This window comes from Cervus canadensis, chromosome 13, assembly GCF_019320065.1.
Source record: "Cervus canadensis isolate Bull #8, Minnesota chromosome 13, ASM1932006v1, whole genome shotgun sequence".
Taxonomy (NCBI): Eukaryota; Metazoa; Chordata; class Mammalia; order Artiodactyla; family Cervidae; genus Cervus; species Cervus canadensis.
This window is the reverse complement of record NC_057398.1, coordinates 22,570,410-22,587,508: the sequence shown is the minus strand read 5'-3', so window position 1 is coordinate 22,587,508 and position 17,099 is coordinate 22,570,410. Positions and strand designations below refer to the sequence as shown.

Sequence of the window (17,099 nt, the reverse complement as noted above, 5' to 3'; positions counted from 1 at the left end):
ATATTACATAAATGTTTGCTGTTTTTAAGCCATTCAATGTGAGGGTAACTTGTTACACAGAAATAAATAACTAATGAAAATGCCTACTCTGCGCCTTGCACATTCCCTTCTCCTAATGCTCAAAAGAGAGTCAATAGAAAAAAAATAAAAAACAAAAGTTAAATCTACAATTCTAAAAGCAAGATGTGACACTTGAACAAGTAAGTATGTTAACTCTGAAAAGCAGATTCAACTGCCCAATTAGAAGTTCTGCATAAAATCACAAAGCTAATATCCAAAGTCTGAAAGTTAATCTCGAGGAAAAAAAAAATCAAAAGCAGTAACTGACCTCCTGGTCAATCTGTATTATTTTATAGTTATATGCTATATCCTTCTTGCCTGAAATGATTTCAACTCTAAATGTGTTGCAAGCATTAAGACACTCTAGAGAAGTATGAAAAATCTCAGAGAAAAAAGAAAACCTTAATAATCCAGATCATAGATAATAATCAGCCACTTCATTTAATCCCCAGTTATCTTTATGTTTGGACTGTTCACTTAATTGATTCAATATCAAGTAATTTCCTATGTACTAATTTCATTCAATGAGTTGAAAGTCTAATATAAAAAGGACCACATAAAACTACTTCAAAACAATTTGATGCTGTTTTAGGAGGGGAGAAAGTATGTATGAAATAGAAAAAACTATCACTTTCCAAAGAATTTGCTATAGCAAAGATGGCTGGGTACTGAATTAATAATTTTGTTTCCATATGTCATAAAATGTCCAGCTTTATTACTTAAAGTATGATTCAAGGACCAAGAGCATCATCATCTGGAGCTTGCTAGAAATGCAGATTATCAGGCTCCAACACACACACTCTACATCAGAACTTGGATTCTAAGAAAATCCTCAGGTGATTCTTAAACAAACTGAAGACAAAGTACCCACCAAAAAAATAAATTAAAAGTCATTTAAGTATATATAAGTCTTCAATTTATAATGAAAATTATTTTAATAGATATTAAAACATATTAAAATCACAACTGCTACCTCAGCAAAAGTTAAAGGAAAATACAATCATAAACCATGTGAACAACATTTAGCTATAAACAGAAGCATAACATGGAAAAATCCAATCTAACAAAGTAAAAAAAAGTTAAAAATAGACATCATGAGTAGTCAAAAAAAAAGTGGAAATATCCAACTAAGATAATATAAAGTTCTGGCAATGCACAGTTATCAAAATAAGTTCTCATTTTTTTATCTTCAAAAAATAATAAAGACTGCCTGGAGCCTAAAATACATGGTTATATTTTTTTGAGTGAAAATGACCTAATTAGACAACTGAAAGTAAAAATATAAGATCTGAGTCAATTAGGAATTTAAATATAAAACAGTTTTCAAAGTTATTTTAGCATGCTACTGAGAACATAGGATTTTGTCTTTGGTTTTCCCATATTCTGTACTATTGTGAAATGACTTTGACATGTTAAAATGCTTAGTTAGCACACTATGGTTATAAAATTTCTAATAAAAAGTTATTTTTTAGTTATCCTGCATGACTTACACTTTCCAAGTTCTAAATAGGTAGCTATATTTTTACTTGTTTTTCCTCTCCAGCATGCATTTCAATCATAGGAAAACTGTAACTCCTATGTTTTCTTTTCAGGGTAAAAGTTTGGCTGTCATTTGAGCCTAACTTTCATTCTTTGTAGCTATTCCTTATAGCTTTGAGGTAATGTCATTATTTTCAAATCTACAGAAAACTTTTTAGCTCATATCTAAAAAGGGGTTTTTAACATATCAAGTTGCAAAGGTAAAAGAAGCTAAAATAACAAAGCTTAAAAAAAAACACAACTCCTGAAAACTCAAATGCTTTCAAATACTTAAATAAAATTTTAAGCCTGAAGTGCTTTCACAAAAATGGGGACAAAAATGTCAAGAATCAACAACAGTAAAGAAACATTATGTAAAATACACAAAATAATATACCTCTCTCTTATTTCTTCTTGCAACCTTGAGGAATTCCATAAGGATCTGTAGTTGGGCTGCATGTGATTCCTATAATAGAAAATTATAATTGTTCTTTTAAAAATACAACTTTGAGTTCAAAGTCTTCTTTAACACCACAGTATAATCAGTATGAAGCAACTTTATTCATCCATTTAAGTTAGTCTCATTTCTATTTTTGTCAGTTTCCTACTTGTTAATTGGCATTTTTAAAAGCAAGCCATTACAGGCTTCCCCAGTTGCTCAGTGGTAAAGAATCCACCTGCCAATGCAGGAGACATGGGTTCAATCCCTGGTCCGGGAAGATCCCGCACGCCCTGGAGCCACTAGGCCTGAGCATCACAGCTACTGAGCCTGTGCTGAGAGCCCGGGAGCCACAACTACTGAGCCCACACACCAGAGCCCATCACCATGACAAGAGAAGTCACCATAATGAGAAGCCCTCAGACCACAACTAGAGAGTAGCCCTGACTAGCCAGTCAAAATCTGAAGCATCACTGAGGTATTAAACATACTGCAAAAAAGCATGGCCACTTTGGCTTGCAGGATATTACTGCCCAGACCAGGGACTACTCAGCCCCTTGGCAGTGAAAGCACAGAGTCCTAACCACTGGACAGCCAGGGAACTCCCCACTTCACTTTCAATGAACTGAAACTAGCTCAAGCAACAAGTGAGCTCCAACTCAGCTAAATTCCTGATCAGACCAAAGAGGTCAACCTCTTATCCTTGCTTCCTGACAAAGGAAAACACAAGACCATTCAGGAAGAAAGTATTAACCACTTTAGTCTATCTATACTGCTCTTGAATACAGAACATCTAAGACATAATTATAAAATTACAAGACATGAAAAGAAGTAGGAAAGTTAAGAGAAAAAAACAGGCTAAAAGAACAAAATTCACAGATGACTCACATGCTGGTATGAGCAAAAAAAAAAAAAAAGACTTTAAAATATTTCCATATATTATTAAAGAATTAAAAGAAAAAATGGACAGGAGTGAAGAAACAGAAAATTAGGAAAGAACTGAAAAATCAAAGTGCAAATCCCAGAAATGAAGAATACAGTCTGAAATTTAAAAAAAATTTAAACAAAATAACTTCAGATAAAGTTAGGAACAGATGGACAGAGCAAAGAACAAATTCAAAGACAGTTCAAAAAAAAAAAAGCACCAGAAAAATGTGGGATGATATGAAAAATAAAACATATGATTGGAACCCTAAGGAAAAGTAGAGTGCACAGGGCTGAATAATGTTCACATGTTCAACAAACAGATCCTCTTGTTCTGTGAAACACAACCAGAATAAATATTTTTTAAATGAAACCTAGGAATACCATAATCAAACTACTGAAAACCAATGTCAAAAAGGACATCGTAAGAGCAGCTAAAAAGGATACACTATCGTAAGGGGAAGAACAGTAAGAATGACTGAAAACTTCATCAGAATCAAAGAAGCAAACAGAAAATGAAAATACATCAATAAGGTGCTAAAAGAAAAACAAAAAACTAGACTTCTATGAAGATCAAACCTACCAGCTCTACAAGAAACAGAAAAGAAATCATACAGACAAAAGGGAACTGACTCAGATGGACCCTCATGTCTTACAAGAGAAAATGAAGACATCTCAAAGGGTAAATATATTGGTTCAAAAGAGTCCTTTTCTATCCTTTTTTTTTTTTTTTTTTCAAAAGACTAGTGACTTTTTAAAGCAAAAATAGGTGGAGTTTAAAACATTTATAATTTGAATCACAAAAGGCAGGAGCTTGGTAAATTTAAATACTATAAGATCTTACATTGTCCAGAAAATGATATATAGTCGACCCTTAAACAACACAGGTTTGAACTGCATGGGTCCACTTATACCCGGCGTTTTTTCAATAAATACAAACTGCAGTACTACATGATTCACAGTTGGCTGGATACACAGATGGTGACCTGTGGCTATGGAGGGCAGATTATAAAGTTAGATCCAGATCTTCAGATTCACAGGGGTCAGCATGTCTACTTCCTGCACTGCTTAGAGATCAACTGCACATTTAATGCTGATTTGAATACAGTGTCCTGGGAGTGTTACACTATAAACTCAAGGTTGATTGTGAAAAGTAAGAGGAATTCTGTAATCTTTCGAGAAACCATTAGAAATATAATAATTATAAGCAACATGCAAAAAATAGAGAAGATAATACGATAAGCTGAAATCCTGGAAACACAATGCTCTCTAAAGAAAGCAAGAAAGGAGAAACAGGAAATAAGGAATATATGGAAAACCAGAAAACAAATACAAATGTGGTGAGCTCAAACCCAACCACATCAGTGATCGTATTACATTTAAATGAACTTAAGCATTTGAATTAACGAGTTTATTAGATATCATTAAAAATTCAACTACATACAGTTAAGAGACACATTTTTAAAATATAAAGGCAACAATAAAATGGAAGTACAAAGATACAGAAGAATATACCATAGAAATGCTAGTCATCACTAAACTACTTAAGCTATATTATCAATAACATAAGAAAATATAAAAGCAGACTTCAGAACAAGGTGTATTTCCAGCATTAAACATATACAATTCATGACAAAGGGGATGATTCATCCAGAGAACATCACAATCCTAAATATGTATGTATCTAATAATGAACCTCAAAATATATGATGCAAGAATCATAGAAACCAATGGAAAATAAATAATCAAAAATATTTTTAACAAATCCCTGGCAACCCACTCCAGTATTCTTATCTGGAGAACCCCATGGACAGGGGAGCCTAGTGGGCTGCAGTCCACCGGGTTGCAAGAGTTGGACACGACTGAAATGACTTAGCACACATGCACACATCAATAACTGACGCAGCAAGGAAAAAATCAATATCTGAGTAATAATAACAAATGCTACATCCATAAAGCACAACAAGTAACACAATGTTTTTAAATAAAGATGAACATTTAACAAAACATAGACCTTATACTGAGCTATGATAAAAATCACAATAAATTTCAATGGACCAAAAGCAAACAAATTGAACTTACAGGCTAAAATGAAGTGAGAAAGATAAGAATTCCTACTTCAAAGAACAAAACAGCAGGCCAGTTATATGAATGGATGCATTTCAGACAAAGGAACAGAAATAATACATTATCCCAGGAGCTAGATGGAAAAACCTCCAAATACACAGGCATCAGGAGGAACACTCTCAACAAGACTGCCTCAGCAGTGAGGCAAAATTAGCTAGACAAAAATCTATTCTAGTTCTCCCTAACAAAACTTAAAACACAAGCTTCAAGAAAATCAAGCTATTTTGAAAATACTTAACTACATGCCAGAACAAAGCTTAGGAATGTGTAAAGGAATACAAAATTAACAATATTAAACATGGTAAAATGTACAATTTCTGGCATCCAATCACAAAATTAGTAAGCATGCAAATAAGGAAATGCTGCCCAAAATAAGGGGGGAAAACCCATCATTTAAAACAGAAACAACAATGACACAAAATAATAGAATAAGGAAACACAGTCATAAAAGAGTCCTACAAGTTAGTACAAAGCATAAGGAGAGACAATGGAATATAGAAAAAAGCAGTGAACTTGACAACAGAAATAGAAACTACACAAGATGAACTAGATGGGGGCAAAGATAAAACATAAGTAAACAGAGCTGTTTATCCCTGAGCTGTGATACAACTTCAATCAGCCTAAGAAATGTGTAACAGGAGTTCCCAAAGTAGAGAAGGTGACAGAAAAATATTTAAAGAAATAATAACTGAAATTTTTCCAAATCTGGTGGAAACTATAATACTACCATCTAAGAATCTCAAAGAACCTCAAGAAGAAGAAACATGAGGGGGGAAAAAACTATACCAAAGTCAAAATACTTAAAACCATAAAGAGAATACACTGAGAGAAATACAGTTCATTTCAAGGATCAAGACTTCTCATCTGAAACAATGCAAGACACTGGACAATGGAGCAACATCCTTAAAATACTGAAAGAAAAAAAGTTATCTATAACTCTATACTTATTTGGAAGTCCCTTTCAGATACAAAGGATAAATAAAGACATTCTCAGATATAAACAGTAAAAGAATTTATCACCAGCAGATCTACACTAAAAAAATAATAAAGGCTGTCTTTCAGACAGAAGGAAAGTAACTGATGGAATTCAAAAGAACAAATGAAAGAGTGAAGTGAATGGAAAACAAAAGAATGAAGTACACCAGAAATGATAAATATATGAGCATATATAGAACTTTTAAAATATCTCCATAGAGTACAATTTACTATTCAAAATGAATAATTAGGCAGTTATGATATACAAAGAAGTAAAACAATTGACAAAACCAGTACAAAGGCTGAGAGAGAAGAAATGTATATTGTAATGTAAATGTAATAATGTATAATGTAATGTAAATGTATAATGTATAAGTATATTGGTGTAAGTTTCTTATACTACCAATGAAGTAGGATAATATTACTTAAAGGTACAATGTAATGTAATGTAATATAATGTATAATTATATTAAAAACCCAAAAGCAATCACTAAGAAACCAAACAAAATGTTATATCTGACAAATAAAATTAAAGTCAACAAGACAAATAAAATAAAATCATAAAACATACTCAATATAAAATCATATAAATCATTGATCATGATACAATTCAACTAGAATTCAATTATCAAAATACCATTTGACAAAGTAGCAATATCCAAAATACATACACACATTTCTTACAAATTAATAAAAAAAGACAAACAATCTATTAGGAAAATGGGTATAGGCTATGAATAAGCAATTCAAATAAGAAACCAAGATAGCCAAACAAATGAAGAAATTGTCCTCACTAGTAATTAAAGAAATACAAAAAATACAAAACAACAAAACACACACACACACAAGCTAAAAAACAGTACCAAAGTTTGATATGGTACAAACTCACAGAAGAGCAATTCGGCAATATTTAATACGGTTAAAATGTACATGTAAACCCTATGAATAGCAATTACACTTCTTAAATCACTTAAGTACTTATATACAAGCACAAAAAGACATGAATAACAACACTAAATGCATTGCTGACAATCATGAATACTGAATAACTTAAATGTCCATCAACAGGAGAATAGAAATGTTCATGCAATGGATAACTATAGAAGTTAAACAAACTAGATCTATACTCATCAGTGGAAACCTCAAAAAGTAAACAAAAAGGCTTATGTCAAAGGATAAACTCTGAAACTTCTAAATCATACAACAATACTACATATGATTGTAGATACAAGTATATATTTTATTTAAAAAGGGTTACACACACTTCAGAAGGATTCTTGCAAACTTCAAATGGTGATTACGCTGGGAGAATGGAATGAATAACATAATTCTCAAAAGGCAGATCTAAGAAGTGTTACTATTTATTAAAACTAAAAGAAGGTAATCAAAAGTTGCATTATTTACTGTATTTTTCTGTATGTTGGAAACATTCATCCAGTTTCAGTTCAGTACAGTTCATTTGCTCAGTCATATCGAACTCTCTGTGACCCCATTATCCAACTCTGCGTCGCCAGGCTTTCCTGCCCATCACCAACTCCCAGAGCTTGCTCAAACTCACGTCCATTGAGTTGGTGATGCCATCCAACCATCTCATCCTCTGTCATCCCCTTCTCCTGCCTTCAATCATTTCCAGCAACAGGGTCTTTCCTAAGGAGTCACTTCTTCTCATCAGGTGGCCAAAGAATGGGAAATTCAGTATCAGCATCAGTCCTTCCAATGAATATTCAGGACTGATTTCCTTTAGGATTAACTGGTTTGATCTCCTTACTGTCCAAGGGACTCTCAAAAGTCTTCTCCAACACCACAATTCAAAATATTAATTATTCAGCACTCAGCTTTCTTTATGGTCCAACTCTCATATTCATACATGACTACTGGAAAAACCATAGCTTTGACTACACAGACCTTTGTCGATAAAGTAATGTCTATGCTTTTTAATATGCTGTCGAGGTTGGTCATAGCTTTTCTTCTCTCTTAAATGAGCAAGTGTCTTTTAATTTCATACCTGCAAACACTGTTCCCAGTGATTTTGGAGCCCAAGAAAATAAAACCTGCCACTATTTTCATTGTTTCCTCATCTATCTACCATGAAGTGATGGGACTGGATGCCATAATCTTAGTTCTCTGAATGCTGAGTTTTAAGCCAGCTTTTTCACTCTCCTCTTTTCCTTTCATCAACAGGTTCTTCAGTTCCTCTTCACTTTCTACAGTAACAGTGGTATTATCTACATATCAGAGGTTATTGATATTTCTCCGAGCAATCTTGATTCCAGCTTGTGCTTCATCCAGCCCGGCATTTCACATGATGTACTCTGCATGTAAATTAAATAAGCAGGGTGACGAAATACAGCCTTGACGAAATGCAGCCTTTCCCAATTTGGAACCAGTTTGTTGTTCTATGTCCAGTTCTACTGTTGCTTCTTGACCTGCATACAGATTTCTCAGGAGGCAGGTAAGGTGGTCTGGTATTCCCATCTCTTTAAGAATGTTCCACAGTTTGTCATGATCCACACAGTTAAAGGCTTTGGTGTAGTCAGTAAAAAAGTAGTAGATGTTTTTCTGGAATTCTCTTGTTTTTCTATGACCCAACAGATGTTGGCAATTTGATCCCTGGTTCCTCTGCCTTTTCTAAATCCAGCTTGAACATCTGGAAGTTCTCGGTTCATGTACTGTTGAAGCCTAGCTTGGAGAATTTTGAGCATCAATTTGCTGGCATGTGAGATGAGTGCAGTTGTGCAGTAGTTCAAACATTGTTTGGCACTGCCTTCGGAGTGGAATGAAAACTGACCTTTTCCAGTCCTGGGGCCACTGTTGAGCTTTTCAGATTTGCTGGCATATTGAGTGAAGCACTTTCACAGCATCACCTTTTAGGATTTGAAATAGCTCAAGTGGAATTCCATCACTTCCACTAGCTTTGTTCATAGTGATGCTTCCTAAGGCCCACTTGACTTCACACTCCAGGGTATCTGGCTTTAGGTGAGTGATCACACCATTGTGGTTACATGGGTCACTAAGATCCTTTTTGCATAGTTCTGTGTATTCTTGCCACCTCTTCTTAATATCTTCTGCTTCTGTTAGGTCCATCCCATTTCTGTCCTTTATTGTGCCCATCTTTGCATGAAATGTTCCCTTGGTATCTCTAATTTTCCTGAAGAAATCTCCAATCTTCCCCATTCTATTGTTTTCCTCTATTTCTCTGCACTGATCACTGAGGAAGGCTTTCTTATCCATCCTTGCTGTTCTTTGGAACTCTGCATTCAGATGGGTATATCTTTCCTTTTCTCCTTTGCCTTTTGCTTCTCTTCTTTTCTCAGCTATTTGTAAGGCCTCCTCAGACAAATCTGCCTTTCTGCATTATTTTTCTTGGGAATGGTTTTGATCACCACCTCCTGTACAATGTCACAAACCTTCATCCATAGTTCTTCAGGCACTCCATCAGATCTAATCCCTTCAATCTATTTGCCACTTCCACTGTATAATCATAAGGGATCTCATTTAGGTCATACCTGAATGGCCTAGTGGTTTTCCCACTTTCTTCAATTTAAGTCTGAATTGGCAACAAGGAGTTCATGATATGAGCCACAGTCAGCTCCTAGTCTTGTTTTTGTTGACTGTATAGAGCTTCTCCAATTTTGGCTGCAAAGAATATAATCAACCTGATTTTGGTCTTGACCATCTGGTGATATCTATGTGTAGAGTCATCTCTTGTGTTACTGGAAGAGGGTGTATGCTATGACCAGTGCGTTCTCTTGGCATACTCTGTTAGCCTTTGCCCTGCTTCATCTTGTACACTGAGGCCAAACTTGCCTATTACTCTTGGTATCTCTTGACTTACTACTTTTGCATTCCAATCCCCTATAATGAAAAGGACATGTTTTTTTGGTGTTAGTTCTAGAAGGTCACGGAGGTCTTCATAGAATCATTCAAATTCAGCTTCTTCAGCATTAGTGGTTGGGGCATAGACTTGGATTACTGTGCTATTGAATAGTTTGCCTTGGAAAAAAGAGAGATCATTCTGTCGTTTTTGAGACTGCACCCAAGTACTGCATTTTGGACTCTTTTGTTGACTATGAGGGCTACTCCATTTCTCCTGAGGGATTCTTGCCCACAGTAGTAGATATAAAGGTCATCTGAATTAAATTCACCCATTCCGGTCCATTTTAGTTCACAGATTCCCAAAATGTCAGTGTTCACTCCTGCCATCTCCTGTTTGACCACTTTCATTTTACCCTGATTCATGGATCTAACATTCCAGGTTCCTATGCAATATTGTTCTTTACAGCATTGGACTTTACTTCCATCACCAGTCACATCCACAGCTGGGAGCTGTTTTTGCTGTGGCTTCGTCTCTTCATTCCTTCTGGAGCTATTTCTCCACTCTTCTCCAGTACCATATTGAGCACCTACCGACCTGGGAAGTTCATCTTTCAGTATCATATCTTTTTGCCTTTTCCTACTGTTCATGGGGTTCTCAAGGCAAGAATACTGAAGTGGTTTGCCATTCCCTTCTCCAGGGGACCAAATTTTTTCAGAACTCTCCACCATGACCCATCCATCTTGGGTGGCCCTGCACGGCAGAGCTCATAGTTTCACTGAGTTAGACAAGGCTGTGATCCATGTGATCAGTTTTATTAGTTTTCTGTGATTATTAGAGTGCAAAGTAAAACAAGAAAACAATAATGTAAAAATGCTGTAATACCTATGATACCTTTGTTTCTGAACTGCCTCTCTCTTCAAAAAGATCTGAGTTCTAAAACTAAGATACCTGTATTTCTTCAATTCTAAGAGACAAAAGCACGCAAAGATTAATACTGACAAGTCAAATGAGGAATAAGGGTAACAGCTCTCACATTCAGTATGTAAATCTGTCTCTCTCCAGTACAGAAGCCCCCACATACCTTCAAATGTGCCTGTAGTGTGATAGTCCAGAAAGTCTCTCTTTTACCACCACCAGGGGAAAAACTTGTAGTGTTCTCTTAAGGTCAACAGCTATGAGTTGTACAGGAAGGGATCAGAGATTCCAACTGCTTCTTAGTCAGATTCTGAACAAATTATCCTGTTTTCAACCTTTACTCTATGAGGTATCTCATGCTCCCAAATCCAAGGAAGGCCTTTTATCCATAATCTAAATAGCAGTTGGTTCCCACCAATTCCCTACCGCTGGCTCAATTTTCTAAAATCTAATCTATCGCTTTTCATCCACCTACTTTATAGCTTAAGAAAGTATACTGTCTCTTCTCCTATTCTTTTGCCTTTTAAAAATCACTTTACTGTCATTTTAATGACATTAAGGGAGCAAGATAACTACATACATTCAGTCTATCATTAAAAAGCATTTTTATTAAAAAAAAGCATTTTTATATCATTTACCACTATGTAAAAATATTTATTAGTTTATTTAGTTTATCTCCTCAGCTACTGTACCCTGTTCCCCTCAACACAACACACAGAGCAGAATTCTGTCTTTTCCACTACCTTTAACCCAGCAGCTAACACACAGTAGATGCTAACAGAAAACCATGTTAAAAAGCACAGAACGGTTTTGGCAACAATTTCTGGGATAAGACACCTAAAGTAAAAGCAACAAAACAAAAAACAAGTATAACTACATCAAATTTACAAGCTTCTGCAAACCAAAAACATGATCAACAAAACGAAAAGGCAACCAAAAGAACGGGTGAAAATACTTACAGATCATATATCTGATAAGAGGTTAATATACAAAATACTGTATATAAAGAATTAATATAATTCAATAGCGATTTAGAAAAAAAAAAAACCCAAATAATGTAATTTTAAAATGGGCAAGGGATTTTCCAAAGAAGATATTCAAATAATCAACAGGTATATGAAAAGGTGTTCAACCGCAAATCATTAGGGAAATACAAATCAAAACCACAAGAAGACATCACTTCACACTAGTCAGAATGGTCACAGTCAAAAGGACAAGAAAGAACACATGCGGGTGAGGATGTGGAGAAAAAGGAGCCTTTGCGCCCTGCTAGTAGGAAAGTACACTGGTATAGCCACGATGGAAAACAGAATGGAGGTTCCTCAAAAAAGTTAAGAATAAAACTATCATGTGATCCAACAACCCCACTTCTGGGTATATATCCAAAGGAAATTAAACCACTATGTCAGAGAAACACCTACACTGTCACGTCCAATGCAGCATTACTTACAACTGCCAAGATACGTTGATAACCTAAGTGTCCATCAGCGCATGACTAAAGATGTGGTGTGAAAGTGAAAGTCGCTCAGTCATGTCAGACTCTCTGAGACCCCATGAACTATACAATCCATGGAATTCTCCAGGCCAGAACACTGGAGTGGGGTAGCCTTTCTCTTTTCCAGGGGATCTTCCCCATCCAGGGATCGAAACCAGACCTCCTGCGTTGCAGGCAGATTCTTTATCAACTGAGCCATAAGGGTGGGACATACATATTATGAAATGCTATCCAGCCACAAAAAGGAAGGAAACGCTGCCATCTGTGACAGCATGGATGGACCTCGTGAGCAGTATAATGAAATAAGTCAGAAAGAGAGACAAGCACCATATAATCTCGTGTACATATGAATCTTAAAAGAACACACAAAAAACCCCAGGCTTACAGAAAAAGATCAGATTTGTGGTTACCAAAAGCAGGGAACAGGGGAAATTGAATAAAGGTCAAAAAGTACAATTTCCACAACCTAAATGTCCACTAACAGAGCAATGGATAAAGAAGAGGTGATAAATACACACAATGGAATTTTACCCAGCCATAAAAAGGAACAAAATGAAGTCACTTGTAGAGACATGGATGGACCTAGAATGTCATACAAAGTAAAGTTTAAGTCAGAAAGAGAAAAGCAAATATCGAATATCAAAACATATACATGGAATCTGGAAAAATGGTATAGATGATCTTATTTGCAAAGCAGAAAATAAAGACACAAACGTAGGGAACAAATACATGGACACCAAGGGTGAAGGGAAAGGGGGAGAAACTGGGAAACTGGAATTGACACATATACACTATTGACACTATGTTTAAAATAGAGAACTAGAACTTCCCTGATGGCTTAGAGGTAAAGAATCCACCTGCCAATGCAGGAGACATGGGCTTGATCCCTGATCCAGGAGGATCCCACATGCTGCAGAGCAACTAGGCCTGTGAGCCACAACTATTGAGCCTGTGTTCTGGAGTCCTGGAACCGTGACTTCTAAAGTTCATATGCCCTAGAGTCCGTGCTCCATGAGAGAAGCCACCGCAATGAGAAGCCCCCTCACTGCAACTTGAGAGTAGGCCCCACTCACCACAACTCGAGAAAAGCCTGTGCAGCCATGAAGACCCAACACAGCCAAAAGTAGATAAATGAAATTATATTAAAAATGTTTAAATAAATAAAACAAAACAGATAACTGTGAGAACATACTGCATAGCACAGGCAACTCTACCTAGTGCACTATGGTGACCGGAATGGGAATGAGTCCGGAAGGACGGGGTCTATGAACATGTACAGCGGATTCATTTTGCTGCATAGCAGAAACGAACACAACATCATAAAGCAACTACACGCCAATAAAAATAATTTTTAAAAAATTAAAAAGGAAAAAACAAACAAAAAAGTACAAATGTCCAATTTTAAGATAAATAAGTAACGAGGATACAATGTATAAAAAGGTAACTATAGTTAACACTAGTGGAGGGTCTATCTGAAAGTTGCTAAGTGAGTAAATCCTAAAAAAGCTCTCATCATGGCAAAAAAAAAAAAAACTTTTCTTCTTTTTTCTTTTATCTATGTGAGATGATGTTAACTAAATTTACTGGAATAATCATTTTACAATATATGTGTGTCAAGCCGTTATGCTATACACCTTAAACCTATGCAGTGCTACACCTCAATCTTGGCTTCCCAGGTGGCACCAGTGGTAAAGAATCCTCCTGCCAATGCAGGAGACACAAGAGACATGGGTTCGACCTCGGGGTAGGGAAGATCCCCTAAAGAAGGGAATGGCAACCCACTCTGGTATTTCTCATCTATAAAATCCCATGGACAAAGGAGCCTGACAGGCTACAGTCAATGGGGTCCCAAAGAATCAGACACGACTGAACAACTAAGCAATGATATATCAGTTACATCTCAACAAATATGAAAGAAAGAAAAGCAAATAAAAGATAAAGCCATCCCACTCTCCGCCTCCCCCCAGAAAACCCACAGAAGAAATTCCCACCATGAAAAAAGACACAACAGGGAGGCTCGTTTTAGTCAGCTCAATCTCAACTAGTCCTTTCTCCCACTAAGAGATTCCCATTCTACTCAGTTTCATCCAGACCTAAGCTATTTTAATCAGAATCAATCCACAGAATTTCTTAAAAATCAAGTTGAGAGGCCCTTTTTCTTCTTTTATCAAAAAACATAAATTCGCAAGTACAGGTGACCACACTATCTGCCATGGGATAAAAACCCAATAAAAGAAAATCAAACCTGTCCCAAAGAAAGTCATGAGAAGAAAAACAGAAACTCTCCTGACAACATTCAAATGCCTGATTTCATTTCCATATAGTCACCAAAGAAGTGATGGTTCCCATGTTCCTAACACTTGCTTGTTAAGCTCTTCCTTTTCATGTGTGTGAGCTTCTCACTCCCTTATTCAGTCAATTTATATCCCCTTTTTGTTCAAGGTAGTTCAGGGTGGGTATCTGCTTACACTAACGTATGCAATCTTTATTTGAATGGAGCATACTCAATTCCTAACTAATACATGCAAATTCTCATTTTATATGTTTTACATTTATTTACCTGAAATAAATGCAACTTTTCACTTATTTAGATTCCATTACATGAAAACAGGACATAATGTTGTTCCAGTTCCCATCTTTCTAAATGCCCTTAGTTAAGCCATCAATTGCCACTACTACTAAATGACACCTGCTGGAAGGATTTTATGTAAATAAAAATAATCCCTATTTTCTCCTCCAAATCCCACATGTGAAGAGGGGAAGATTCATTAGAAGAAAAAAGATCAATAATAATTGTTCCCCATTAAAATGAAGCTCTACTTTCTCATGATCTGAACACTCAGCTTTTGTTAACAAAAATTGGGCACTGCGAGTAAGTTGTATTACAAGGAATTTGTTCTTTCTTTGAATTGAAAAAGGGAAATCTTATAAGTGGTAGCTTGCAGATGACTCTTGCTGAATAAAACTGGACTGACTGAGTAACACTACCCTATTATTTTTAAATATTTCTATATCTTTTTAAAATAAAATTTTTAAAGTTCAGGGGCCACTTACTGCTTCCAGTTGTTTCTTCTTCTGCACTAGTAACTCCAGCATGAGGTTGACATTGGCCAAATCAAGGTTATCTTGGTCAGTTCCCAACAAATCCTGAAATATTTGCCACCTGTGGCCATTCTAAAAACAAAGAAGAAACCCAACTTAACAAAACTATTTTAGAGAGTCAAAAACAAATGCTTACTACTTTCTAATATGTTTATTACATATCAAAAATAAACTATTCCTTCCCAGCTAGTGGCTCCCCAATGCCTTCTAATTATAATTTAATCACTATTTCTCCCTTAAATAAATTTAAATGATGTGAAAGGCACATTCAAGATATGTCAAGTCAGCTTCTCTAAAGGTGTAATTCCCTTCGAAACAAGTGCCTAATTACTTGTCTAACCATATTTTCCACTTTGTATTTGGTAAGGTAATAATTTAAGTTTACTTGCTTCAGTAATTTGGGGTTAATCCTCTTAAATTGAGAGTCTCTTAACAGTTTTTTTTTTCCTCAAATGACCACCCATAATTTCATCCTGCCATATAATTCCTTAAATGCAATGTGTTACAAGCCAACTGACTCAGTATTACCCCGCCAGACCTTTCAAAAGAGTATATTTTAGACAATTCAGATAAAAGAAAGCTGTTTATTGAATAGAATAATCCTAGATCTCCCTTAAGAAAAATCAGTAATATGCTAAGCTTGAATACCCAATTAATATTAAACCAATGAACACAGCAAAATGAGATTTATTAAAAATAGTAGTAAAAGAGTTGAAACATACGGTGCTACTCACTGAGTGGTCCAATTTGAACCTCTTTTCCTCAAATCTTTGCTTCTGTTTGAGAATGAGCTCATTCACTGAAAACAAAAACAAAACAAAAAGCACATATAATCTGTACTTTTATTAAATGATCTAACTGTTCTATTTAAATAGATTCTATTTAACTTTAAAAAGTCTCAAATCTCAGAGGAAAAAAATGCTAAGCAGAATACGCTTTTTTTTTTTTCAAATTAGAAACAGTTTTGTCACCGCTACTACTACAACTACCACTATTATTACCATTACTATTACTGCAAAAGGAAAATTCTTCAGAATATGTACTTTCTCCTACATGTGTCAGTGATGACACTATCAGCATCTGGAAACAGTTCTTGACTGTAAGAGACCGTTTCACACTCTACAGGGTAAGTGGCAGATTCTATGAGGGAGGCACTAAAAGGTTTCATTTGTTGTTCTTTTTGCTTGTGACTTTTCCATAAATATCATGGCAAACACAGTCAGTTACCTACCCAAAAGCCATTCTAACCCATTTTTAAAAAAGAAGAACATGAGGGGCTTCCCTGGCCCTCCAGCAGTTAAAACTCCTCACTTCCACTGCAGGGGGCGCCAGCTTGATCCCCGGTCCGGGAACTAAGATTCCACATAGCGCTCAGTGTGGTCAAAAAATTAAATAAATATAAATAATAAATAAATAAAAATAAGAATATTATTTTTTCCCAAATGTCAGAATGCCAACTGCCATATACTTTCAGAGAGGCTAGATCCCTCCCTGGCCCTACGGAATGATGCTTGACTTAACCTAAATCCATCTAGTCATCCTCTTGACAGTGACTAACAAAATGGTTAACTACTGAGACCTCATTTTGCCCAGTAAAGGGTATGCTATCTTTCAGAAGAGAAGGCTTGAATGAGATGTTTGTCTGCCTTCATTTAGGGATGATACCTGGAATCACTTAGAGCCACCCTGCATCTCTCTTGAGGGGAGCTAGCCAAAGGACCAACACA

General features: G+C 35.8%; 1 protein-coding gene across 5 annotated transcripts in view; it reads right to left on the bottom strand.

Annotated features, from left to right (window-relative positions):
- COP1 (COP1 E3 ubiquitin ligase) overlaps positions 1-17,099 on the bottom strand; it is a 214,047-nt gene that overhangs the window by 155,903 nt on the left and 41,045 nt on the right. For 3 of the 5 annotated variants that reach the window (XM_043486125.1, XM_043486130.1, XM_043486129.1), the window contains exons 4-6: positions 16,095-16,171; positions 15,325-15,444; positions 1,976-2,044 (exon numbers count right to left, since the gene is read on the bottom strand). In XM_043486125.1, the coding sequence (XP_043342060.1) occupies positions 1,976-2,044; positions 15,325-15,444; positions 16,095-16,171 (266 nt within the window). The remainder of the gene's footprint in view (positions 1-1,975; positions 2,045-15,324; positions 15,445-16,094; positions 16,172-17,099) is intronic. The other 2 variants (XM_043486126.1, XM_043486127.1) reach the window with 2 other exon arrangements.